The following is a 24444-nucleotide window of genomic DNA, read 5'->3' as shown; positions in this document are numbered from 1 at the left end:
CAGCCAGAGAACGTAAAAATTAAGAAATTTGTCAAAAATTGAAGTATTTTGATAGTATGAGAGTGGTAGATGATTGGAAAAAGATGACTGAGGATATGGTTAATGCAGACAGCTTACATTGATGTAAAACATTGCTTGGCTATAGAGAACGTTCAAAAGATTGGGCCCCACAAGTGTAAGACTCCCTCCGTGTACAGTAGATATAGGTAATATTAGATGAACTTAACTGTCAATGGGTACTAGTAAGATCTTAATTAGTAAATCAGTTGATTAAGTGACCCACATTCTTTTCTGAGTGGGGTCCTGTGTTGCTGGAACTTTTGTGCCTACCAGCATTATTTGAGAATCTGATTATTGCATAGTATATAGATCAGATGTGCCATTTGAGGATATCTGTTCATATTATTATCTTGCATAAGTAATAATTTGAGTTTGATGAGAAAATTATGCACAATCTATCTGTCCATCAATCTACCTATCTGTCTATCTTTCTGTCTATCTATATCCCTATCAGTATTTTTGATGTCCTTTCCCTTTGGGAATTTTCCCAAGGGGATGGCCAAAGTCTCCATAATTGTGAACTCCAATTCTACTTCTTAGCCTTTAGTGCCTCACCCTTAACAAGTAGTGGCTGAGGGCAACTCTAGCACTGTATTTTCAGAGGCTCCTTCCTATTGTTCCTACCGGCAGTTTCTACCTTATGTATCTACCTGACGTTCCAGCCTGCTTCTACTACAACTGCTACTATTACTATTGTCACTACTTTATGCACTGAATTTCTTCTCCAGCTATAGTGAGTACTCTTAAGTCGAGTTATATGATAATTGTTATGCTTAGTTGTTTTATGTTTTACAGGTGCTACCCTCATTCCTCTGCTTATTTCGGAGTACCTGTTTCCAGCATCCAAGCTGGTATTAGAGGGAGAATCAGGACAGGATTCCTTAAGTGCCAGCAAAAATTACTGGGCAAAATGCACAGGGAAAGAGTCTCGTTTAGCAGCTTATCAACTCCTGGTTCATCTAGGAACGCAATCAGAAAAGAATATGACAAGTCTTTCTGGACATCTTGTGTCTTTACATCATACACTTAACCCAGATTTGCTAAAGGAATTTGAGGTGAGAGGTGTATACTTAGCATTCAGTGAATAACATCTTCATGAGACTTCTCTGAACATTCTTTGTCTTTTCTTAACACTTATCATCAAATATTTTGAGCATTAGTGTTTTCTTTTCATCATGAAAGGAATTGATGATATTAGTAACTGAAGTATTTAGGAATAAAGTTGCATTTTTCTTTGTTTTGAATGTGGTAAAGATTGCTATGCAGAATAAAGACATATGTATCTAAGTACTGTTACTGAGAACGGAGTATGGAAAGTACTTTTCACCCCCTTCCGATGTATTTCATCAGAGATGATACAATCAGATGTGTAAAAAGAATTTTGTTTTCTTACAGAATGATTTAATGATATCCATAAGCAAAGAAAATACCAAAAAAGTATGGTAGATTGTTGAATGTTTGGGGTTGGATGTGGGTGGATGGCATGGGGGTTACATATCTCTGCAATCGTCTGATGATTATGGTTTTTCCAGACATGATTTTGCATTTTGAATGGAAGCAAAGTAAACATTAAATGGTTTTGCTCCAGGCATGATTTTACATTATATACACTAAGCATGATTCATGTATATATTATTTACATAGGCAGAACTGTTTATTTACATGAGTATTTACATGAAGCATCTGGAATAAACAACAGAAAGATCTATGTGGCCTGGTTTTGTATAGGGGGCTGTAGTGTTGATGCATTACACATGACAGCTAGAGAATGGATGTGAGTGAATGAGACCTCTTCTTTGTCCTTTCCTGGTGCTAAGTCACTGATGTGGGAAAATGATAAACAAGCATGAAAGAAGAAAAAAAGAAATTTACAAATATCATAATTCTCTTATTTCATTTATTTATTATACTTTGTCACTGTCTCCCACGTCAGACCCACCCACAACACATGTATATACATACACGTCCACACACGCACATATACATACCTATACATTTCAACGTATACATATATATACATACACAGATATATACATATATACACATGTACATAATTCATACTTGCTGCCTTTATTCATTCCCATCGCCACCCTGCCACACATGAAATGAGAACCTCCTCCCCCCGCTATCTTCATCACTTTTTTTGAGGCTTTATTTAGGGTAAGAGGGAATGGGTAAGTAAGACACCATCACTGCAGAAAGCACAGTACATACTTCTTCCAAAATATGATTTCACACTGTACACTAAGCACACTATGTGTGCGCAGTACTTACATATTTACAAAGTTAGAGCTTTGTTTCTGACGTGTGAATGACAGTGACGTGTGAATGTACAAGTGATTTTTATCATGACCAGAAAGTATAAAAACTGTGAATGGTAATGCTTCTGTAATGTTTCATTATTCTAAAACAAACTAGATTTTCCTCACTTGATTTTTTTTCTGGGTTAAGAGTGAGTGGGCACTTTCCTAAAACATCATGAGATGTCATAACATACTAACATTTGGAATGGGAACACATTAGTATTCAAATTGAATGCTCAGAGTGCTGCCAAACTCAGCAAAGCAAATTTTTTAAATATTGTGCACTTTAAGGATGTCCAACTACAGATAGTTAGGGGCTGACATGAGGGAAGTGAACAAATGTGCCTGAGGAGTTACAGGAAAGAAGTGTGAATGTGAGAAAATAAGTGAATGGTAAAATGTTTAATCCAAAAGGCAATACTGATGTCTGAATTCAAAAATTTCTCTGGATGAATCCCATTTGTATGCAAACAAGCTATATTACTGTCGTTCTGGATGAACCATTGTTTCACTTGTGTAGTGTGGTGCTGCATATTAGTTGGTACTGTGGTGTCAGGGTATTGTGATGTGATTGTGAGGTCATCTACACACAAAAGGACTTTTATGTTAAGGTTTACTTGAGGAAGTGGGAGGTCATGTAGGAAGAGATTGAAGAGAGTTGGAGCAAGAACTGTTCCTTTTTGGAACTCCATTGTAAAGTTTGTGTTTGAAAGGTGAAGCCATTGTAATTAACACTGGCATGGCAGCTGGCTGTGAAGTTCGCTGATCACTTTTTATGATTATTATGGAGGGTGGTATCAAGATTTTTATATGTGAGGATGTGTCACAGGGCAGTTTACAATGCTTTGTTGATGTTTATTGTCACTATTACTGTGCAGGTGGGGTGTTGTGGTTGGTTGAATCCATCTAAGGTGTGCTGTGTGAGCACAGTGTTTGGTGTGGTGGTAGAGTGTTGGGATAGAAGTCATGCTGTGTGGATGATAGTGGGATGCTTTGTTTGATACTGTTGTAGATTATTTTTTCTAAGAATCTGGACACTGAGGAAAGAGGTGATAAAGGTCAGTAGGAGGAGTTAGTTAGGTGGTTTAGGGGATTTTAGTTTTGGTATTATGTTGGCATTTCCTTTTTCCATAGCCAGAGGTTGAACCATTATGTGACATTCATTTTTTCATTCATTTCAAGCTAGAAGTTTCAGTTTTCAAAATTGTTTCTTACATTTTTCATATGTATATATATGTATTTGTGTGTGTGTGTATATGTGCGTATGTATGTGTATGTGTGTGTATGTGTATATGTATATATATATGTATATTATCCCTGGGGATAGGGGTGAAAGAATACTTCCCACGTATTCCTCGCGTGTCGTAGAAAGCGACTAGAGGGGACGGGAGCGGGGGGCCAGAAATCCTCCCCTCCTTGTATTAACTTTCTAAAATGGGAAACAGAAGAAGGAGTCACGCGGGGAGTGCTCATCCTCCTCGAAGGCTCAGAGTGGGGTGCCTAAATGTGTGTGGATGTAACCAAGATGTGAAAAAAGGAGAGATAGGTAGTATGTTTGAGGAAAGGAACCTGGATGTTTTGGCTCTGAGTGAAACGAAGCTCAAGGGTAAAGGGGAAGAGTGGTTTGGGAATGTCTGGGGAGTAAAGTCAGGGGTTAGTGAGAGGACAAGAGCAAGGGAAGGAGTAGCAATACTCCTGAAACAGGAGTTGTGGGAGTATGTGATAGAATGTAAGAAAGTAAATTCTCGATTGATATGGGTAAAACTGAAGGTTGATGGAGAGAGGTGGGTGATTATTGGTGCGTATGCACTTGGGCATGAGAAAAAAGATCATGAGAGGCAAGTGTTTTGGGAGCAGCTGAATGAGTGTGTTAGTGGTTTTGATGCACGAGACCAGGTTATAGTGATGGGTGATTTGAATGCAAAGGTGAGTAATGTGGCAGTTGAGGGAATAATTGGTATACATGGGGTGTTCAGTGTTGTAAATGGAAATGGTGAAGAGCTTGTAGATTTATGTGCTGAAAAAGGACTGATGATTGGGAATACCTGGTTTAAAAAGCGAGATATACATAAGTATACTTATGTAAGTAGGAGAGATGGCCAGAGAGCGTTATTGGATTACGTGTTAATTGACAGGCGTGCGAAAGAGAGACTTTTGGATGTTAATGTGCTGAGAGGTGCAACTGGAGGGATGTCTGATCATTATCTTGTGGAGGCTAAGGTGAAGATTTGTATGGGTTTTCAGAAAAGAAGAGTGAATGTTGGGGTGAAGAGGGTGGTGAGAGTAAGTGAGCTTGGGAAGGAGACCTGTGTGAGGAAGTACCAGGAGAGACTGAGTACAGAATGGAAAAAGGTGAGAACAATGGAAGTAAGGGGAGTGGGGGAGGAATGGGATGTATTTAGGGAATCAGTGATGGATTGCGCAAAAGATGCTTGTGGCATGAGAAGAGTGGGAGGTGGGTTGATTAGAAAGGGTAGTGAGTGGTGGGATGAAGAAGTAAGAGTATTAGTGAAAGAGAAGAGAGAGGCATTTGGACGATTTTTGCAGGGAAAAAATGCAATTGAGTGGGAGATGTATAAAAGAAAGAGACCAGAGGTCAAGAGAAAGGTGCAAGAGGTGAAAAAAAGGGCAAATGAGAGTTGGGGTGAGAGAGTATCATTAAATTTTAGGGAGAATAAAAAGATGTTCTGGAAGGAGGTAAATAAAGTGCGTAAGACAAGGGAGCAAATGGGAACTTCAGTGAAGGGCGCAAATGGGGAGGTGAAAACAAGTAGTGGTGATGTGAGAAGGAGATGGAGTGAGTATTTTGAAGGTTTGTTGAATGTGTTTGATGATAGAGTGGCAGATATAGGGTGTTTTGGTCGAGGTGGTGTGCAAAGTGAGAGGGTTAGGGAAAATGATTTGGTAAACAGAGAAGAGGTAGTGAAAGCTTTGCGGAAGATGAAAGCTGGCAAGGCAGCAGGTTTGGATGGTATTGCAGTGGAATTTATTAAAAAAGGGGGTGACTGTATTGTTGACTGGTTGGTAAGGTTATTTAATGTATGTATGACTCATGGTGAGGTGCCTGAGGATTGGCGGAATGCGTGCATAGTGCCATTGTACAAAGGCAAAGGGGATAAGAGTGAGTGCTCAAATTACAGAGGTATAAGTTTGTTGAGTATTCCTGGTAAATTATATGGGAGGGTATTGATTGAGAGGGTGAAGGCATGTACAGAGCATCAGGTTGGGGAAGAGCAGTGTGGTTTCAGAAGTGGTAGAGGATGTGTGGATCAGGTGTTTGCTTTGAAGAATGTATGTGAGAAATACTTAGAAAAGCAAATGGATTTGTATGTAGCATTTATGGATCTGGAGAAGGCATATGATAGAGTTGATAGAGATGCTCTGTGGAAGGTATTAAGAATATATGGTGTGGGAGGAAAGTTGTTAGAAGCAGTGAAAAGTTTTTATCGAGGATGTAAGGCATGTGTATGTGTAGGAAGAGAGGAGAGTGATTGGTTCTCGGTGAATGTAGGTTTGCGGCAGGGGTGTGTGATGTCTCCATGGTTGTTTAATTTGTTTATGGATGGGGTTGTTAGGGAGGTAAATGCAAGAGTTTTGGAAAGAGGGGCAAGTATGAAGTCTGTTGGGGATGAGAGAGCTTGGGAAGTGAGTCAGTTGTTGTTCGCTGATGATACAGCGCTGGTGGCTGATTCATGTGAGAAACTGCAGAAGCTGGTGACTGAGTTTGGTAAAGTGTGTGGAAGAAGAAAGTTAAGAGTAAATGTGAATAAGAGCAAGGTTATTAGGTACAGTAGGGTTGAGGGTCAAGTCAATTGGGAGGTGAGTTTGAATGGAGAAAAACTGGAGGAAGTGAAGTGTTTTAGATATCTGGGAGTGGATCTGGCAGCGGATGGAACCATGGAAGCGGAAGTGGATCATAGGGTGGGGGAGGGGGCGAAAATTCTGGGGGCCTTGAAGAATGTGTGGAAGTCGAGAACATTATCTCGGAAAGCAAAAATGGGTATGTTTGAAGGAATAGTGGTTCCAACAATGTTGTATGGTTGCGAGGCGTGGGCTATGGATAGAGTTGTGCGCAGGAGGATGGATGTGCTGGAAATGAGATGTTTGAGGACAATGTGTGGTGTGAGGTGGTTTGATCGAGTGAGTAGCGTAAGGGTAAGAGAGATGTGTGGAAATAAAAAGAGCGTGGTTGAGAGAGCAGAAGAGGGTGTTTTGAAGTGGTTTGGGCACATGGAGAGAATGAGTGAGGAAAGATTGACCAAGAGGATATATGTGTCGGAGGTGGAGGGAACGAGGAGAAGAGGGAGACCAAATTGGAGGTGGAAAGATGGAGTGAAAAAGATTTTGTGTGATCGGGGCCTGAACATGCAGGAGGGTGAAAGGAGGGCAAGGAATAGAGCGAATTGGAGCGATGTGGTATACCGGGGTTGACGTGCTGTCAGTGGATTGAATCAAGGCATGTGAAGCGTCTGGGGTAAACCATGGAAAGCTGTGTAGGTATGTATATTTGCGTGCGTGGACGTATGTATATGCATGTGTATGGGGGGGGGTTGGGCCATTTCTTTCGTCTGTTTCCTTGCGCTACCTCGCAAACGCGGGAGACAGCGACAAATTATAATAAAAAAAAAGATAATATAATAATAAATAAATAATTATGTTGGCAAGTTTTCAAATGTTTGGGATTTTCTTGTGTAGCCAGGAGTAGTTGAAGATAATTGTAAGAGCTTGGATTGCAAATTTGCCACAGTGTTTTGTGAAAATTTGATGCGTTGTCAGGGCATGTAGGTGGAGAGTTCCTTGAGGTTTTAATTGCATTCCTTGTATCACTGGGAATGAGGATTGGGTGAGCAAATATTTCTGGAGGGATTTTTGTAGGTTTATTTTATGACTTTCCTATTTAGGGTTGTGGTTTGTTTGTAGCTGATTTTTAAGTATTATGGATATGTTTCTATGTTCGTTAGGAGAAGGGGTTTCATTGGAATGGGTCAGAGGTACTTCATGAGTTGGGGCTGGAGTGGTGTGATGAGTGAATTTTCTTTAATGTGCACCAGAGTTGCTTTATGTGGGTTTTGTGTTTAACTATGTTTAGGAAGGAGTGGTTCTTTTCATTTTCTCTTTCTGTGATTAGTTCACTGATGGTGTTATTTAGAGTGTAGATGTGTTATTTGCTTTCTGCTGATGATAAGTCATTGTGTCTCAGCTAGTTTCTTTGCTTTTTGAAGCATTTTATTTCATTCTTTTTGCCCTTTTATGTGCTTTTTGCTGACTTGATTGATGATGCCTATGGTGTAAGATTGCATGATCTAGTTATGGGAAGTCATCTTTACTGAAGTTTTGTAGTTTTGTTTTCATATACTATGTGAAGACTTGGCTAATCTTCTTTCTTGTAGGTTATGTAAGTGTTTTTGCTGGTTACATTGATTGGATGTGCTAGATGGAGTGTTTTCAGGATGGGAAAGTGGATAGAGGATAATTTTTATAGATTGCTCCAGTTCATCCTGGCATATAGTGATGGAGACCAGAATGTCATGTCTAGTGATGTGGCTGCTGTTGGTGCTGGGTTTGGAGTGTGGTTGGTTGGTCGGTTGCATAGGCTGAGGATATTGAGAGGTTACAGTTGGGATCATGGGTGTGTGCATGTGTGTTGAGCGAAATGAAGTAATGGGCATTGAAATCACCTCAGATGTAGGTATTAGGCATGCTGGCAAGGTTCTGCAGTTGGCAAGTGTATTCCAGGGGAGCATGTGGAGGGGGATGCAGTGTAGATTTTGATTATGTTGTAGTTAGAGCTGTGAAGTTTTATTTTTATGGATTGTACCCTAAACAAATGTACAGTGACAATAACAGAGGAACAAGTATTATAATTCATGAAACAGTAAAAACATACACTTTTCAGAAAAGGTAATAAACTGATAATGAGGGATTTTGAGTATAAAGAGGTACCCCAATGGAATGGGGATTCTCATGGTGACAGGGAATCATGGAGGCACAAGTTCTTAGTGCATGTACAGAAAAATTTCCAGTGCCAGCATGTTGGTGAACACACAAGCATGAGAGTGGCTGATACACCATCATTATTAGATTCTTTCTTCCCACATACTAGCATGGATGCTGAAAGTGTCGTGCATTATACACCAATTGGAAAAAAGTGATAATGTAATGCTTAAGTGTGGTTGCAGTGAATAAGAAAATTAAAAAACTGGAGACAGACCAAGCCTTGAAGAGGAGATATAATTGTGGAAACTTCACAAACCTTAACGTATTTCCATGATAATGTAGTTGAGAAACAGATCACTAGCCAGAAAACAAAGCATTTTGGTGAAAGGTTCTTAGAACTCGAGTAGGGACATGGGTACCTCTAACTTTGAATACAGAGGGAAGGTTAAGAAAGAGGGAAGAATGGCTTAATCAAAGTTGTCAAAAAACAAGTAAGTTTCAAGAAGTGTAGTGGTAAGTTATGTGTGGCACCCTAGCCAGTGTATATAAGGTACAAGAGAGAAAGGAATGAGTATCATAGGATAAAGAACAGAGGACTGAGAAACATTGGATATCATGTTGTGGATAAAGCAGTAGAAAATCCAAGTTTTCCTTTAAATTCATTAGGAGTAAATTGTCAATCAAAGGGTCACTGATCAGGCTAGGGTTTTCAGAGGGAAGAATTTTAGAGGATAATGTAAGGATATGTATGGAAACTAAATAAGGTTGAAATTGTTTTTACAATGGAAGACACTATAGCCCCAAAAACAATGAGATAGGATGGGGAGGAGGTTTTGAAAAACAGAAAAGACATTAACATAATGCTAAGGGTCTCAGTCCTTACAAGGCTCATGATCCTGATAAAATTTCAATCTGTGTGCTAAAAATTTGGCAAGATACACTAAACAGACCTCTTGAAATTCCATTTAAGATGTTGCTGGAGAAAGGTAAAGTGCCAGGGAGGTGCAAACATCATGCTGATCTTTAAGAAAGGGGACCAGGATGCGGCACTCAGTTGCAAACTAGTCTCCTTAATGAGCATGGTCTGTACTAGAAAAGATGATCATAAAGCAAAGTGATGACTTTCTACCAAAGAAGAAGTTACCTAAGTGAGAGGCAACATGGTTTTAGAGAAGGGTCATCTGTATTGATACTCTTAGAATTCTATGAGAGTGAGCTCTGTCTTGAAGAAAATGGAGGACAGGGTGGTTTGTTTTTATCTGGACTGCCAGAAAATATTTTACATTGTACCACACATTAGGCTAATTAAGAAGCTGGATAATGAGGCAGAAATAAGGAAGAGACTCCACCATTAGACAAGATTATCTTAGGGGAAATGAAACAAAGAACACTTGTTAGAGAAGCTTTCTCAAAGTTCTTGGCAAGCCACAAGGTCTCCTTTTGGGACCATTACCCTTCTTGATATATTTGAAAGACTTGCCAGAAGGTATGGACACTTACCTGAATATGTTTCCAGATGATGCCACTGAACTACAGATCAATTTCCTTGATGAGTTTGGTGTGTAAAGTTCTGGAAAAGATAATCAGAAAGCTAATGGATAACTCTGTAGATAATGTTTAATGTATCTCATCGAATTCTATGAGAGAATGAGCTCTGTCACACACAAAACATTGGAGGCTCACCAGGTAAGATTAAGGGAAACATTCCTTCAATTGGTAGATTATCCTAGTGGAAGCAAAGAAAGGACACATGTTAGAGAACCTTCTCAATATGGATTGATATCACCAGCAAAGTACCTCTTGGACCATTACTCTTCTTGAGTTATGTGTGTGACTCACCTGAAGGTATGGACTCCTACAAGAATATGTTTGTGTTTGAAGCTTCGGCCATGAGGGAAGGGAGGAGCATGTATGATTGCATCATTTTACAAGGGGACCTTAACAAACTCTAAACTTGACCTGATATATTGTCATTGAAATTTACCCTGAGTAAATGGAAAGTACTGAGTATGGGTCACTACAAAAGAAGGCCTCAGTATGATTGTCTTATAGCAGGAAACTAGCTGCAGGATTTTGTGCTTGAGAAAGACTTCAGACTCTACATTGTCCTTAACATGTTTCCAGGTAAAGGTGACCAACTGTCAGCTGGCAGATATTAGAAATGTATTCAACTCATGGATAAGGAATTATACAGCAGGTTTCTCACAACATACATGAGGCCATATATAGAATATCTAACAAAAGTTTGCTTACTTCAAGTAGAGAAGCACAAAGGGCTAATAAATAAAGTTCAGAGGAGAGCTATAAAGATGGTATCAGAATTAAAAGAGTTGAGTTTTAGGGAAAGGTTAGACTCTTCACCGTATCCCACATGGGAAGAAAGAAAAGTAAGGGGTGACCTGATCGTAATTGTCAAAAGTTCTGAAACATTGATGACATGGACACTTCTTTTAGAGAAGCACAAACAGCTAATGATTAGAGAAAGTCCAGCGAGAGCAACAAAGATGTTGCAAGAATTAAGATAGCTAAGTTAAAGGGAAAGGTTAGACTGCTTACTTTATCCCACATGGGAAGAGAGATGGGTGATGGCTGACCTGATCATAATTGTTAAAAGTTTTGAAACATTGATCACTTGGACACTTCATGTAAAGAAGCACAGATGGTTAATGAATAGAGAAAATCCTGAGGAGTGGAACTAAGATTGTACCAAAATTAAGAGAGCTGAGTACAGGGAAAGATTAGCCTCCTTACATTATCCGACCTGGGAAGAGAGAAGAGTGAGGGGTAACCTGATCATAATTGTTAAAAGTTTTGAAACATTGATGACTTGAATAGTGAAAAGGTCTTTGAGATATGTAGGGATAGAACAATAATAGGACATAATATGAAATTTAGCAAGAAAGTTAAGAAGGATGTGAAGAAGTACTGTACAATATAACTGGTGGATGACTTGAGTAGAATGACTGAGGACATGGTTAACACAGACACCTTACAGAAGTTTGAAGAAGTTTTATGATAGCAGAGAATGTTAAAAAGATGGGGCCTCATGAATATAAAACTCCTTCAATTTCATTAAAAAGGTGGGGCCTCATGAATATAAAACTCCCTTCAGTTTCATTATAAATAGGTGTTTGCACACGTACTCCCCTACTAGAAGGTATGGGCTTCTACTTGAATATGTTTGCAGATGACAAAGGTCATGAGGAAAATTAAAAGTATGTAGGATCACATCAACTTACAAGGGGACCTTGACAGACCCCAAAGTTGGTCTTAGATGTGGTTTATTAAATTTAACCTAAATAGATAATATTTAAAGTAATGAGGATGGGACAGATTGACAGAAGGCCTCAATAAGAGTATTATCTAGCAGGAGATGAGGTGCAGGAATTTTTGTGTGAGAAGGACTAGGATATTGACATTTTCCTTAACCTGATGCCAGAATCCCATATGTTGAAAATAGTAGAGGAGACAAGCTATCTGCTGGCAAATACTAGAATATCTTTCGAGCTTAAAGACAAGAAAATATTCAGAAAAGTGCTCACATTCTACATATGGCCAATATTATAATATGCTTCTTATGTTGGGTCTCCACACTTACAGAAGCACAGAAACTTAATGTAGATGATCTAGAGCATACCATAATTGAGACAGCTGAGTTAAAGGGAAGAGCCAGAAAATGTAGATCATCCAGAGGAGGGCAGCAACGACTGTACCATAATTAAGAGAGCTGATTTAAAGGGAAAAGCTAGAGGCCAATAATGTGCCCACCATGGATGACAAAAGCCTGAGGGGTGATCTGGTCACAACTAAAATTTTCAAATATAAATGGATGATATAGAGAGTGTACAGTTCTCCAAAAGATGTAAGAATAAAAATCAGTGGGCATAACATGAACTTGAGCAAAAAACTTATTAAAAGAGATGTAAAGAATTACTTTTATAGAATGATTGTGGTGGATGAATACAGCATACAGAAGTTTAAATTGTCTGTTCATGGAATAGGGCCTCAAAACCTTAAATTTGCTAATCATTGAAGAGAGAAAAGAGAGGAGTGATTTTTAACTTCTTAAGCCAGGTTAATAATGTAAACAGGGAACAGGTCTTCAGAAGCTGAAAGGTTCAGACAACCAGAGGACATAACATGAAATTAAGAAAGAAACTATGTTAAAAAAGATATTAAGAAGTATTCTAAGAGTATAAGAGTAGTGGATGAATTGAAAAATCTGAGTGGGGATGTGTAAATGTGGACTTCATACAAACATTTGAAAGATTGGATGATACCACAGAACAGATGGGTCCTCATGAGTGTAAAGCTCCTTCTCACTTCTCACAGTGTACCAGTAGTTAATTATGAATAGGTAGATAGGTAATCAGACAGACATACATACATGCTTTCATATACAATAGTAAAGTTTATAAAGATATGTGATAGGAAAAGTTTTGTGATGGGACCACATGATTGCAGAACTTCTATATACTGTCCAAGTGGGTGATACAAGCAGGATCAGAAGTACACACATTTGTACATACATACATGTATATGATACTTAGTTAATTGATGGAATTGTGAATGTGAACAATATACAGAATTTAAACAAGTTGCATAACAACAGGAAAAATTCAAGAGTGTAGACCTTCCTCCCGATACTTTACAATTATGTAATTTCAGATAGGTAATTAAGTAATTTTAAGTTACTTTGAATGTGATACAAAAACAATGAAAGTCTGTTAAATAGTTAATGAAATACTAAAAACGCAGCTTGTTGGCCTGAAGTAGTGGGGGACATGTCACATACATATACCAATTCAGCAAGGGAAAATAATCCTCTTTGTTGCATCTGAAGGTAAAAATTCACTTGCTTTACTTATGTAGGGTTAGACCTTGTTGATGTGCACATTTTCAGGGAACCCAAATACTAAGAGTATTATAACATTCTTTTTTCTGTCATACATGACTGCCATTTTCCACATTAGCAAGATAGTGCCTTGAACAGATGAAGAAAGGTGGCATTCATTCACATCCATTCTCTAACTTTATACAGGCATTATTTCGTTTGTTTTGCTGTATTATTACAAGGTTTTGCAATCTTTAAGGCCAGTCTACAAATAAACAAGGGCCAGAACAGCAAGTTAAAATCATTCTTATGCTTTCTGTATCTGAAAGTCTAAATTCACTTTAAAAATTAATGGAAATAATGACTTTTGTGATTTACACATTCTTGGCTTTGGATTCCGGTAATATATATATTGGGATTAGATATCAATATTATCTCCACTTTAGGATGTTGTGTTTTTATTACTGTACTTTATTATTATTACTTTAAACAGGCAATATTTTCTTTTATTTTGTTCTGTTATTACAAACATTATAGCTAATTTGCATGTAGCTGATATTTTTATGGAAAAGCAGCTGACCTGGTGTACCCCTACCTTTGAATCCCTGCAGTAAGATTTTGCTTAAGTTAGGGCTAATGCATAATGCTCACCTGAGTATCTTGCTTGATTCACTGTGCTGTTATCATCTGTAGTCTTGTGTTGTCCAGAATCATATATTGTAGGTTATTCTCGTATTTTATTTAGCCTTCTAAGCAATTTCCTTTTGAAAGTTTTGGTCCAGTAGTACTGTACAGCATTCTCTTTTTTTTTTTGAACAATTTTATGAACTTATAGATAATATTTTTTTCTGATTATGGAATACTTTAAAAGGATGCACCTTGGTCAAGTGGCACATATTCCAGTTGATCAATGTTTTTGGACATTTTTATGTTTTATTCAGAGATCCAGATGATTGGGGTCTGGATAACTGGGACTGCACTGTGTTAGAATTGAAAACAACCATTAATGTTCATCAAGCATATATAATCCCATGTATTGTTTGCTGACACTGGAAATATTCATGTAAAATATTGTGTATTTGTTGTTTGGTACTCTTTACTTATTCAGGTTTTCTATTTTATAGTATGCACCAGCTGTAGATGGAAGGTGTACAAGTGGCTTTGTAGGTCTGAAGAATGGTGGTGCAACATGTTACATGAACTCAGTCCTTCAGCAGCTCTTCTTGGTTCCAGGGGTACCTGAGGACATTCTTGCTGTATGCAGTGATGAAGAAAATGAAGAGAGGTGAGGCTATTAGAGATGATGTAATTTTTCGTACTCTTGATTTTAGTGTATATTCATTAAAATGTAGAAAATGTGTTAAATGGTGGTTTAAGAAAGTGGTTTGAGAGGGGGAGGGTATCAGGGTTGTGTATTGTCATCATAAATGATAAATGTTTTTATGAATGGAGCACTGGTTTTGGGAAAGCTGAAGTTGAGAGTAAAGTCTTACAAGGGAGAAAATTTGGAACATAAAGGAAGTTTAATTTTAGAGTGTGCCAGAAGCTTGCATAAAGGAGAACTTGTTCTTACACTTATGTATGTGAAATCAAGCTCTCCACAGAATATCAAACATTTGTATAGTACCAGCACTCATAGTTATATTGCAAAGTCTACTCCAACCATTCACTACCCTTACACAAAATCAGTACTTCACTTCCTTTCTAACTAGCTTTTTCAGGAGCTTCTTGTCATGGCCTCATGTCTATCTGTCCTGCAGTTCCAACTGATTTAGGAACTTTAAGCTGTGATCAGCGCACCCCTTAGTTATCTCTTCCCTGTTGGGCAGAGTTGTGATTCTCAGCCTTATATTGTAAATCAAGTCTGTAAATTTGAATACTATCCCTGGGGATAGGGGATTAAGAATACTTCTCACGTATTCCCTGCGTGTCGTAGAAGGCGACTAAAAGGGAAGGGAGCGGGGGGCTGGAAATCCTCCCCTCTCTTTTTTTTTTTTTTTTTTTTTTTTCCCAAAAGAAGGAACAGAGGGGGCCAGGTGAGGATATTCCAAAAAAGGCCCAGTCCTCTGTTCTTAACGCTACCTCGCTAACGCGGGAAATGGCGAATAGTTTGAAAAAAAAAAAAAAAAATTTGAATACTATTTTAGTTGTTCTTTGAACTCTCAGTGACCTGATTTGAGAAGCACTCACCTTTTTTGGTCAATATTGTGAATTGTTTACCAAACATTCCATTAAAATGCACTTCTAGTATTTCCCTGCAGATGATTCTCCTGATATGGAACTATGGCAACAGGTTACATACAATGTTGACCCCTGGGTATCTTTCACACATGGATTACTATAGCTTGTTTACCTCAAGATAAAATTCTTGCTGTCTTCTCTTTGTTATATGTCCCAATCTCAGTACTTTGCTCCTTGATTGAATTACATCAACCAGCATCGCACTAGCTTGGGAATCTTTCCAGCATCCCCTGCAATGGTGACATTAAGGGCCTGAAATCACTGCAACTGTAGGGGGGGAGGGCACAAGACATTCAGGGGTCTCCAAGTAACCAATGAATCCTTTCCATAGTTAAACTGAACAAAGTTCACTAATATTTTATATTAAGAGGGCATGCTTTGTCCCACTTTAGGCTGTAATCTCTAACATTTTGTTTGAGGCAGAGATATGGGGAATGCCAGCTGTTTTTCTCATTTCTGTAAGTTTAGAAGTAAGCATTTTGTAGGGGTATTCAAATTTCTAAAGCTGCCTTTGTCACCCATAAGCTAGTACAGTTAGTATTTCTATTTATTTCATGACCTTGGCATCATCCTTAAACAAGTTCATGTAAGAGTCCAGTCCAAAAGGGAAGTCATTTATATACCATGGAAAGCAATGGCCCAGCACTAAGTCTTGTGGCATGCCACAGGTGATTGCAGCCTGTTTTAAGAATGCTCCTCTAGCCTGTATCCTTTCCTTCTTTCTGTACAGTTAGTATTTCTATTTATTTCATGACCTTGGCATCATCCTTAAACAAGTTCATGTAAGAGTCCAGTCCAAAAGGGAAGTCATTTATATACCATGGAAAGCAATGGCCCAGCACTAAGTCTTGTAGCATGCCACAGGTGATTGCAGCTTGTTTTAAGAATGCTCCTCTAACCTGTATCCTTTCCTTCCTTCTGTTAGTTAAGGTAGTTTATCTCTTATTCCTGCCAGTAGATCTAGCCTCTGGATATGGTACAGTGTCAAAAGTGTGTTGGCAGCTTAGGAATATACAGTCTATCATCAATATCTGATCTAAAACAGAATTCACTCTGTTATAGAAGTCTAAGAGAATTGTAATGCATAAGCATCCTTTCTCTGAATCTGTGTTTTCTCCCAGTTAGGAAGAAATACAGTGCCTGGAAGCAAGATTTTCAGAATGAAGTGGCATCCTTGAAGAGTAAAGAAAGAACATCATTTCCTCATAGTAGCCTGAGGCACATTTGATGTGGGTTGCTGGTGTTCTTGTTGTTAGAAGCACTAGGTTCAGCAATCAGATGTATGATAATATCAACCTGAGAGCATCATATGCTTGTCTCAAATAAACCTTATCCTTGTGTTGTCTTTGAAAATATATTGGAATTGACAAGGCTTTTTGTAGAGAATAGGAAAGGAAACAAACTGTGTGCTGGAAAAATTTGAATTACAATCAAATACATGGATAAAGAAACATTCACAAAGCTGTTCTGATCATGTTAGGCCAAGACTAGAATAAGCGTCTCAGCCTTGGTCACCACACATAAAGAAGGACAATGATAAATGATTAATTAAGAAGTTCTAGAGGAGGGCATCAAAGATGCGACTGGAATCAAGAGACCTGAGGTCAGATGACTTCGGTATGCCTGCCATGGAAGAGAAAAGTGTAAGGGGAGACTTGATCAAAACCTAAAAGATTTTATTCCAGTTTTATTCCAGTTTCATGATGTTGATAGAGATGCAGAGAGGGAACAACCAGAGGCCATAACATGAAACAAAATATAAAACATGTTGGAAAAGATGTAAAGAATTACTTTGATTATAGTATAAAAGTAGTAGAATATTAGAATGAATTGATTGAAGAAACTGTGAATGCTGACAACATACAGAAATTTTAAAAGTTGTATGATGATTGAAAGTATTCAAGAGGTGAGGGTCCCAAAGTTATGAAATTCCATCCCTCTACCATACAAATTGGTGGATTCTCAGGGAATAATACTTTGTCCATCCATCAGCTATTTGTTGTTTGTCCATCACTGGTAGTCTCACTGTGACCTGTAGTTTAACTTGGTCATAGTTTGATAAGTTTGAATCAGATACTCATTAGACTTTATATTATTTCACAGCATCTGAAGAACTGAATAGCATAAGATATAACTAATCTGGAGTTTGTGTGAGGAATGCCAGTTATGAAAAGGTTTAGCATCTGAAGAACTCAATAACATAAGACTCATAACTAATTTGGAGTTTGTCTGAGGTATGCCAGTCATGAAAAGGTTTAACATAGAAACTATTGTGCTTTATTACTTGAAGAAAACTATGGTCACAGAACTTTATTCAGTTGTTTCTAGCATGTAAATATTTAAGTGCCTTATAGTCTCAATTCCATTTTGGATTTTGAGTAATGCCAATCATAAGGCATAACATAATCTTCAGCATGGCTGTTAAATTGAAGATTCCGCCTTTGGCATCAGAACTTTATCCAGTTATTTTCCAGCATTTGAAGAATAAAGAGTGCCATAATACCCATAACTCTTAGATTTTGCATTTTTGTTTCTTATGAAAAGATTTAGCTTGGAACATAACATCGTTTCCCAAATTGAAAGAAAATTACACCTTTGACCATACTTTTCCATGTGTTTCTGAAAAACAGGTGCTTTTCAAGTGAAGCGAAGGAATTTCTCTTTTATGAAATGAAAGAACATCATATTAGAACAATGAATTTACGGAGAATCAAGTGAAATAGGCCTCATATTTTCTCTGAAGAACTGAAAGCTTCTAGTGAGAGTATATTTGCTAACAGCAAATATACTCTTAACTTTGATGAATTATACTCTTAATAGTCTACTGTAATTACCAATTTGTACTGCTTGGGAAGGTAGTTTTACAACTGTAGGCCTCAACTCATGAACTTTCGCTAATATTGTACAACTTCTTAAATTTATGTACACTGTCTGCATTAACTATGCTCTCTGTCATTCTCTTCCATTTATTCTCTGCTCTTATACTTAAAAGTACATACTTCATTACATTTTTTCTAACAAGTTTCTTGCTTAATTTTGTGTCATTCCCTCTAGTTACTCTACATCTCTTGAAGAACTTTTTGCTGTCCACGTCATTAATCTGTTTTAAATCCTGAAAGGTTGTGAACAGCTCTCTCTCTCTCTCTCTCTCTCTCTCTCTCTCTCTCTCTCTCTCTCTCTCTCTCTCTCTCTCTCTCTCTCTCTCTCTCTTCTCTCTCTCTTCTCTCTCTCTCTCTTCTCTCTCTCTCTCTCTTGTTGAATTTAAAGCCTCTGGCCTTTTCCGGGAACTTATCTCTCTTAATTCTGGTATCATCTTTGTGACATCTCCATGTTATAACTGAAGAACTCATGTGTAAATGTTGTAAAAGGAGGCCTTAGACATCTTCCACCACCATCATATCTCAGCTGAAATTTAATTATTGGCATAAAAGCATGGATCATACATTTCTGTAAGGTTGCCTCTGCTTAGCAAATGTATATTTACGAGAGGTGTGGTTAAAGAGTTGATTTAGCCTTTTGTTTTATGTTTTTCAAATAATACTTCTGCTTATTCTTATTTCTCTCTAATAATTGAGTTTCCATCCAGTCAGTAGTATTTCACTCCCAGTGAATATGTTACACTGCAGGCAACACAGTGTTCCTTAGAACACCCTTTATTTTAAATCATGGTAGAACTTTTTATGGCTAATAAAGCCTTGCAGCATTATAATGTATGGCATGAATGTGCAGGGCATCACTAGTTTGAAGTGCAAGAGTCAGAAGTTGCAAGAAGGATTACCTAGCCATTGGGGGACGCTTTCCATTCTGAACAACAGCTTATACTCACAGTCTGACAGAAACTGCAGCATAACAATTTAATTTTTTTGTTTTTCCTTTCTCTCTTGCAGTCTCTTCTATCAGCTACAGACAGTGTTTGGTCATCTTATGGAATCACAGCTTCAGTATTATGTACCAGACAAATTTTGGAAGTGCTTTAGAATGGATGGACAGCCAGTCAACGTCAGGGAGCAACAAGGTTTGTCTGTATCTGTGCTTGACCTTAAATTGCTGCTTGCATTCAACACAGTTTGAGGGTATATGATTTGTTGAAGATTCAAAATGTGCTAGAGTGTAGTATGGGACCCTTAACATTTAACCATCAAAACTTTTTATGGATGAAAAGCAAATTATTCTAGATATATCTTATCTTTATCTGCAATATGTTTACAAAGTTCTTTCAGCTATATTCGTTTTTATACTTTTATTCTGTCTTTTCTGGGCCTAGGACCAGATAAGATATTATGTTTTGTTTTGATCTGTCATCTTTTCATTGTTCATTCTGTCTGTAATATTACAGTGTTTGCAGTAATGTAGTTAACATCATTAATTTTCACTCAGATTTGGTGAAAAAGCAGTATATACATTAGATACCCTATGAATTTGATAACAGAACTGCAGCAATGCTGTTTCCTTTGGGGCAGGGTGATGTTGGGAATGGATTGAAGGCAAGCAGAAATGAATATGTACATGTGTATATATGTATATCTCTGTGTATGTATATGTATGTATGTGTATATGTTGATTCCCAAGGGAATAATTTTTTCCTACCGTGGAACATTGAAACTGTTTTCAGCGGTTAAAATCTCAACATAGATGAAAAAAAAATTGTTGGTTAAATTAGGCTGTACACTAGAGCACAAGATGCAAGGAAGGTGGCCTTTACCATAGCATTCCTCTGAAACCTTTTGTTGGGGGAAGTTAAGAAAAGGGGCCTTTGACATTCTTCTTCCACCTTGATTTACATCTGGTGAATCTAACCTGTAATTACCTTTTTGTTCCGTATGGGGAGGGAGTCTTACACCCATGGGACCCCATCTCATGAATATTCTTTACATTATACAACTTTTTATATTTTTAATGTTGTCCACCTTTGCCACATCCTTGTTGAGTTTACATCATTCATTCACCACTCATATACTTTAGAATTACTTCTTCATATTTTTTTTTACAAATTTCTTGCGTCATTTCATGTTATGACCTCAGGTTGATCTGTCCTTTCTTGTTTTCAAGGATTGCTCTCCAGGACATTTGTCAGTTTTAAAAATTTAAAGGTTGTGACCAAGTCACCCCATCACTCCTCACTCTTCCAAGGTGGGCAAATTTAAGGCTTCTAACACGTCCTTGTAACTCAACTTTCTTAATTCCAGTACCACCTTTGTTGTTTTCCTCTGGACCTGAACCAAATTTAAGAAACATGCTCTAGTCTTGGCTTCATTTATGATGTGATCATCTTGCTGAATGTTTCCTTTTCTCTTAACTTGAATGCAATTCTAATTTTGGCTTTAGAGACCTCTCCTCCCAGAATCTGATTCTGTTACACCTATTATTCATCAGTGAAGGTATTCAGAATTTTGTTTCTAGTTTGATTGAGATTTTTTTTTTTTTTTTTTACCCCTCCTCCTTTGCGTGGATAGGCTTTCAAGCTCATTGGACCGGCTGAAGAGAAGAGGAAATGTAAATTTTAAAGGTTGAAAAACCTCTTGTCTGAGGTTTTGCCCCAAAAGCAGTTTTTCTTGTTTTTTCTTGTCTTGCTGAATGTTTCCTTATCTTTGAATTTGGATACAATTCTAATTTTGACTTTGGAGATTTTTCCTCCCAGAATCTGATTCAGTTACACCTCTGATTCATCTGTAAAGGTACTTAGTCTTTTGTTTCTAGTCTGACTGAAGAGTATTTTAACCCCTCCTCCTTCATGTGGGTAGGCTTTCAAGCTCACGTGACAGGCTGCAGAGGACAGAAATGTAAGTTTTGAAGGTTGAAAACCCTCTTTTGTCTGAGGTGTTGCCCCACAAGCAATTTTTATATTTTTTGGTCCAGCCTAGCATTCTCATTTTTCAAAAAACCTTTTCTCCATATACCTTTTGGTGATTGCCTTGGGGTGGCACTGTGATTTATGAATTATAACCTCTGAATGACTGGGAGCTGATGAGCTGGTGCTGTTGGCCTGATTGCTGTCACTGATTGGCAGAGAGTGAACCCTGTTATACAGGTAAAGGCTTTATTTTTTCAAAGATCTACCAAAAAAGGTGAGCAAATTAGAACTTCATTACCAGTTATATTTAGGTTGGAATGATTCTGACTTGATATTCCCCAAGGAATATCTCGTGATTTTGGTACACTGCCAGAGAAAAAGGCAGACAGTGTGAATTGTGTGCATGTGTGTATGTCTGTGTGTGTATATATATGTGTACATTGAGATGTATAGGTATGTATATTTGCATGTGTGGACATGTATGTATATACATGTGTATGGGGGTGGGTTGGGCCATTTCTTTCGTCTGTTTCCTTGCGCTACCTCGCAAACGCGGGAGACAGCGACAAAGCAAAATATAATATATATTTTTTTCATACTATTTGCCATTTCCCGCGTTAGCGAGGTAGCGTTAAGAACAGAGAACTGGGCCTTAGAGGGAATATCCTCACCTGACCCCCTTCTCAGTTCCTTCTTTTGGAAAATTAAAAAAAAGAGAGAGGAGGATTTCCAGCCACCCGCTCCCTCCCCTTTTAGTCGCCTTCTACGACACGCAGGGAATACGTGGGAAGTATTCTTTGTCCCCTATCCCCAGGGATAAATAAGAATTCTTTAGATTAGTTTAACTGCTCTTTTTTCTTTTTAGATGCATTTGAATTTTACACAAGACTGACAGAACAGATTGATGACCATTTGAAGAGCCAGCAAAAGGATAATGTGTTTGCTCGACGATTTGAAGGAGTTTACTCCATCCAGAGAATATGCCAGGACTGTCCTCACAGGTTTGTTGGCGTGCATTAAGTTTGTCTTGGAAACTCACTTGACAAACATTGTATCACCATCTTATCGCAGGATTTTATCAAGTTTATTTCAGAAATGTTTATTTTATTCTAAGAGTGAGAGGTGAAGTAGATATTTTGGCACAAAGTGAACTTATAACATTCACAATCCGTTTGTAAAAGAACAAGCAAACCAAGTACAGTACTGTTGTCATATAGAAAGTGTTTTGTTAGACAACTTTTTTTTCATTTTTATGTACTGTACCTTGAATTTCAGATATATTACAAGGGATATTTTTATTTCATTATTAAATGAAAAATGAGACAGGCTCAGTTTTAGCTTGGGCCTTTTCTATAACCGGAGCAAGTTTTCCCATACTTAATACTTTCCAAAGACTAGTAACAGCACAGCTTTTCACATCCCTTCAAGCTTGATTGTCACATGTTTCTTTATAGTTCATCTGTTACATCTACATCCCATCCCATTATCTCATTTTTGTTCCCCATTGCAATTTAACATTATCTTACATTGTCTCTAAATCCTCCTAAATCCATTTTTGTTCATACTTATAACATTTTTTTTTCATTAACCACTTTACATGATGCTTATCTTATTTCTTTGTTATTCCCACTGTCTGCTCTTGCATGTGGACATGTACCATATAAAAACATTATTCCATCTACTTATCTTTGTGCAACTTTTTCTTCAAAGTGATTGACAGGGCTCAGACTAAACATGCTTCATTCAAAGTACATCCTGGGTGAAAGAAAAAAGTAAAAGAAAGTAGAAATTAACCTGGGCTCTGCAGGTGTTTGTAAACCCAACTTTTAAAGGTAGAAAGGACATAAAAACAGGAAAAGATAGGAGGAGGATTAGAATTTCACTGCTTAAGTTGTTCAGGGGAAAAAGGAGGTATCATAATGTTAGCTCTTGAATGGCCAGTCATGGAAAACAGCAACCAAACACATACTTTGGGTCAAAGCCTTTGGGAGGTCACGCATGCAGATTGCTCATGAGAACAGTGGCCAAAACAATACCTATGAAAAAGAGAGAGCAGCAATATTGTGGCAAATGGAAATAGATCATTAAAGAGAGGGAATGCCTTGAGAATTAATGGGTTTGGAAGGCTTTTGATTCCACTTTGTTTAAATTGACAGTTGATATGTGAGTAGAACCCCATCTTTCGTGACCGAGACCCTTACCAACAAGAAAAATAATTATGGCACCTAAGCAACCCCTCAGCTTTTGGAAAATAGACTTTGTGATTATGATTATGTGGGGTTTTCATGATAGTGTGGAAGATGTGGTTATGCCCAATATGTTTATTATTACACAGTTACATTTTGGTGTTTTGAAATTGAAGAAAGTGAAACAATTGATTCCTAGAAATGTAGGAGAAATCGTAGTTTAGTGCTTATAGACTTTACTAGGTTACTGCTTCCCCATTTTGAGATGCTGCACTGGTCCAAATTGAGAGAGGATATGAGTTCAGTTTGAGAAAGAGAATAAGTATTAGAAGGAGTAGGAGATGGGAAGTGATTTTGCATAAAGTGGAATCATCAGCAAGAGACTTAACAGGGTTAAAAGCAGAAAAGAGATAATTTATTGAGAGAAGAGAGTACAGAGTAGGACAGAACCCTGAGGAACGCTACTGTTGATAGGATAGGAGGATGAAGCTGCTTCAGTAATTACTACTGCAGTGGAATTGTTAGAGAGGTTACTAAGTATGAAAGAACAGTTAGAAGCAGAAAAAAGCAAAGGAAGGGAGTTTAGAAAACAAAATCGTATGTCACACCTTGTCAAGTGCTTTGGAGATGTTGAGGGCTACAGCAACATTTTGCCATAATCCCAGATAGAGGATGACCAAAGTTTGCCATAATCCCTGAAAGAGGATGACCAAAGATGCTTCGCATAGGAGATATCGCCATACTGGTAACCTGAAAGAAGGGAATGTGATTTTTACATGTTTAAGAGAGTGAAAGTTAGAGAGAGCTTCAAAGAATCTGGAAATAGCAGAAGTGAGAGCACTGGGGCAGTAGTTTAGAGGGGTTATAGCAGTCTCCCTTCTTATGGATAGGCTGCACCAGGGCATGCTTCCATGAAGAGGGGAAAAGCCTAGCTTTTTAGACAGAAGTGTAATAGGTGAGCAAGGTTTGAAACTACTAGCTCAGAGACACAGTCCTTTAGAACTTCAAGAGTTATACCACTTAGGGAATATGCTTTGTTCCCTTAGAGTTGGGAGAGTGCCTGATAAAGCCTGCTTTAGAAGAATATAGGTT

The 24444-nt window shown here is 37.9% G+C and overlaps 1 protein-coding gene across 3 annotated transcripts in view; it reads left to right on the top strand.

Moving 5' to 3' along the window:
* Positions 1 to 24444, top strand: part of LOC139765085 (ubiquitin carboxyl-terminal hydrolase 24-like) — a 255707-nt gene that overhangs the window by 155555 nt on the left and 75708 nt on the right. For all 3 annotated transcript variants that reach the window (XM_071692247.1, XM_071692245.1, XM_071692246.1), the window contains 4 exons: positions 856 to 1115; positions 14259 to 14419; positions 19263 to 19390; positions 22032 to 22167. In XM_071692247.1, the coding sequence (XP_071548348.1) occupies positions 856 to 1115; positions 14259 to 14419; positions 19263 to 19390; positions 22032 to 22167 (685 nt within the window). The remainder of the gene's footprint in view (positions 1 to 855; positions 1116 to 14258; positions 14420 to 19262; positions 19391 to 22031; positions 22168 to 24444) is intronic.

This window comes from Panulirus ornatus, chromosome 52, assembly GCF_036320965.1.
Source record: "Panulirus ornatus isolate Po-2019 chromosome 52, ASM3632096v1, whole genome shotgun sequence".
NCBI lineage: Eukaryota > Metazoa > Arthropoda > Malacostraca > Decapoda > Palinuridae > Panulirus > Panulirus ornatus.
This window is presented reverse-complemented; position numbering and strand designations above follow the sequence as displayed.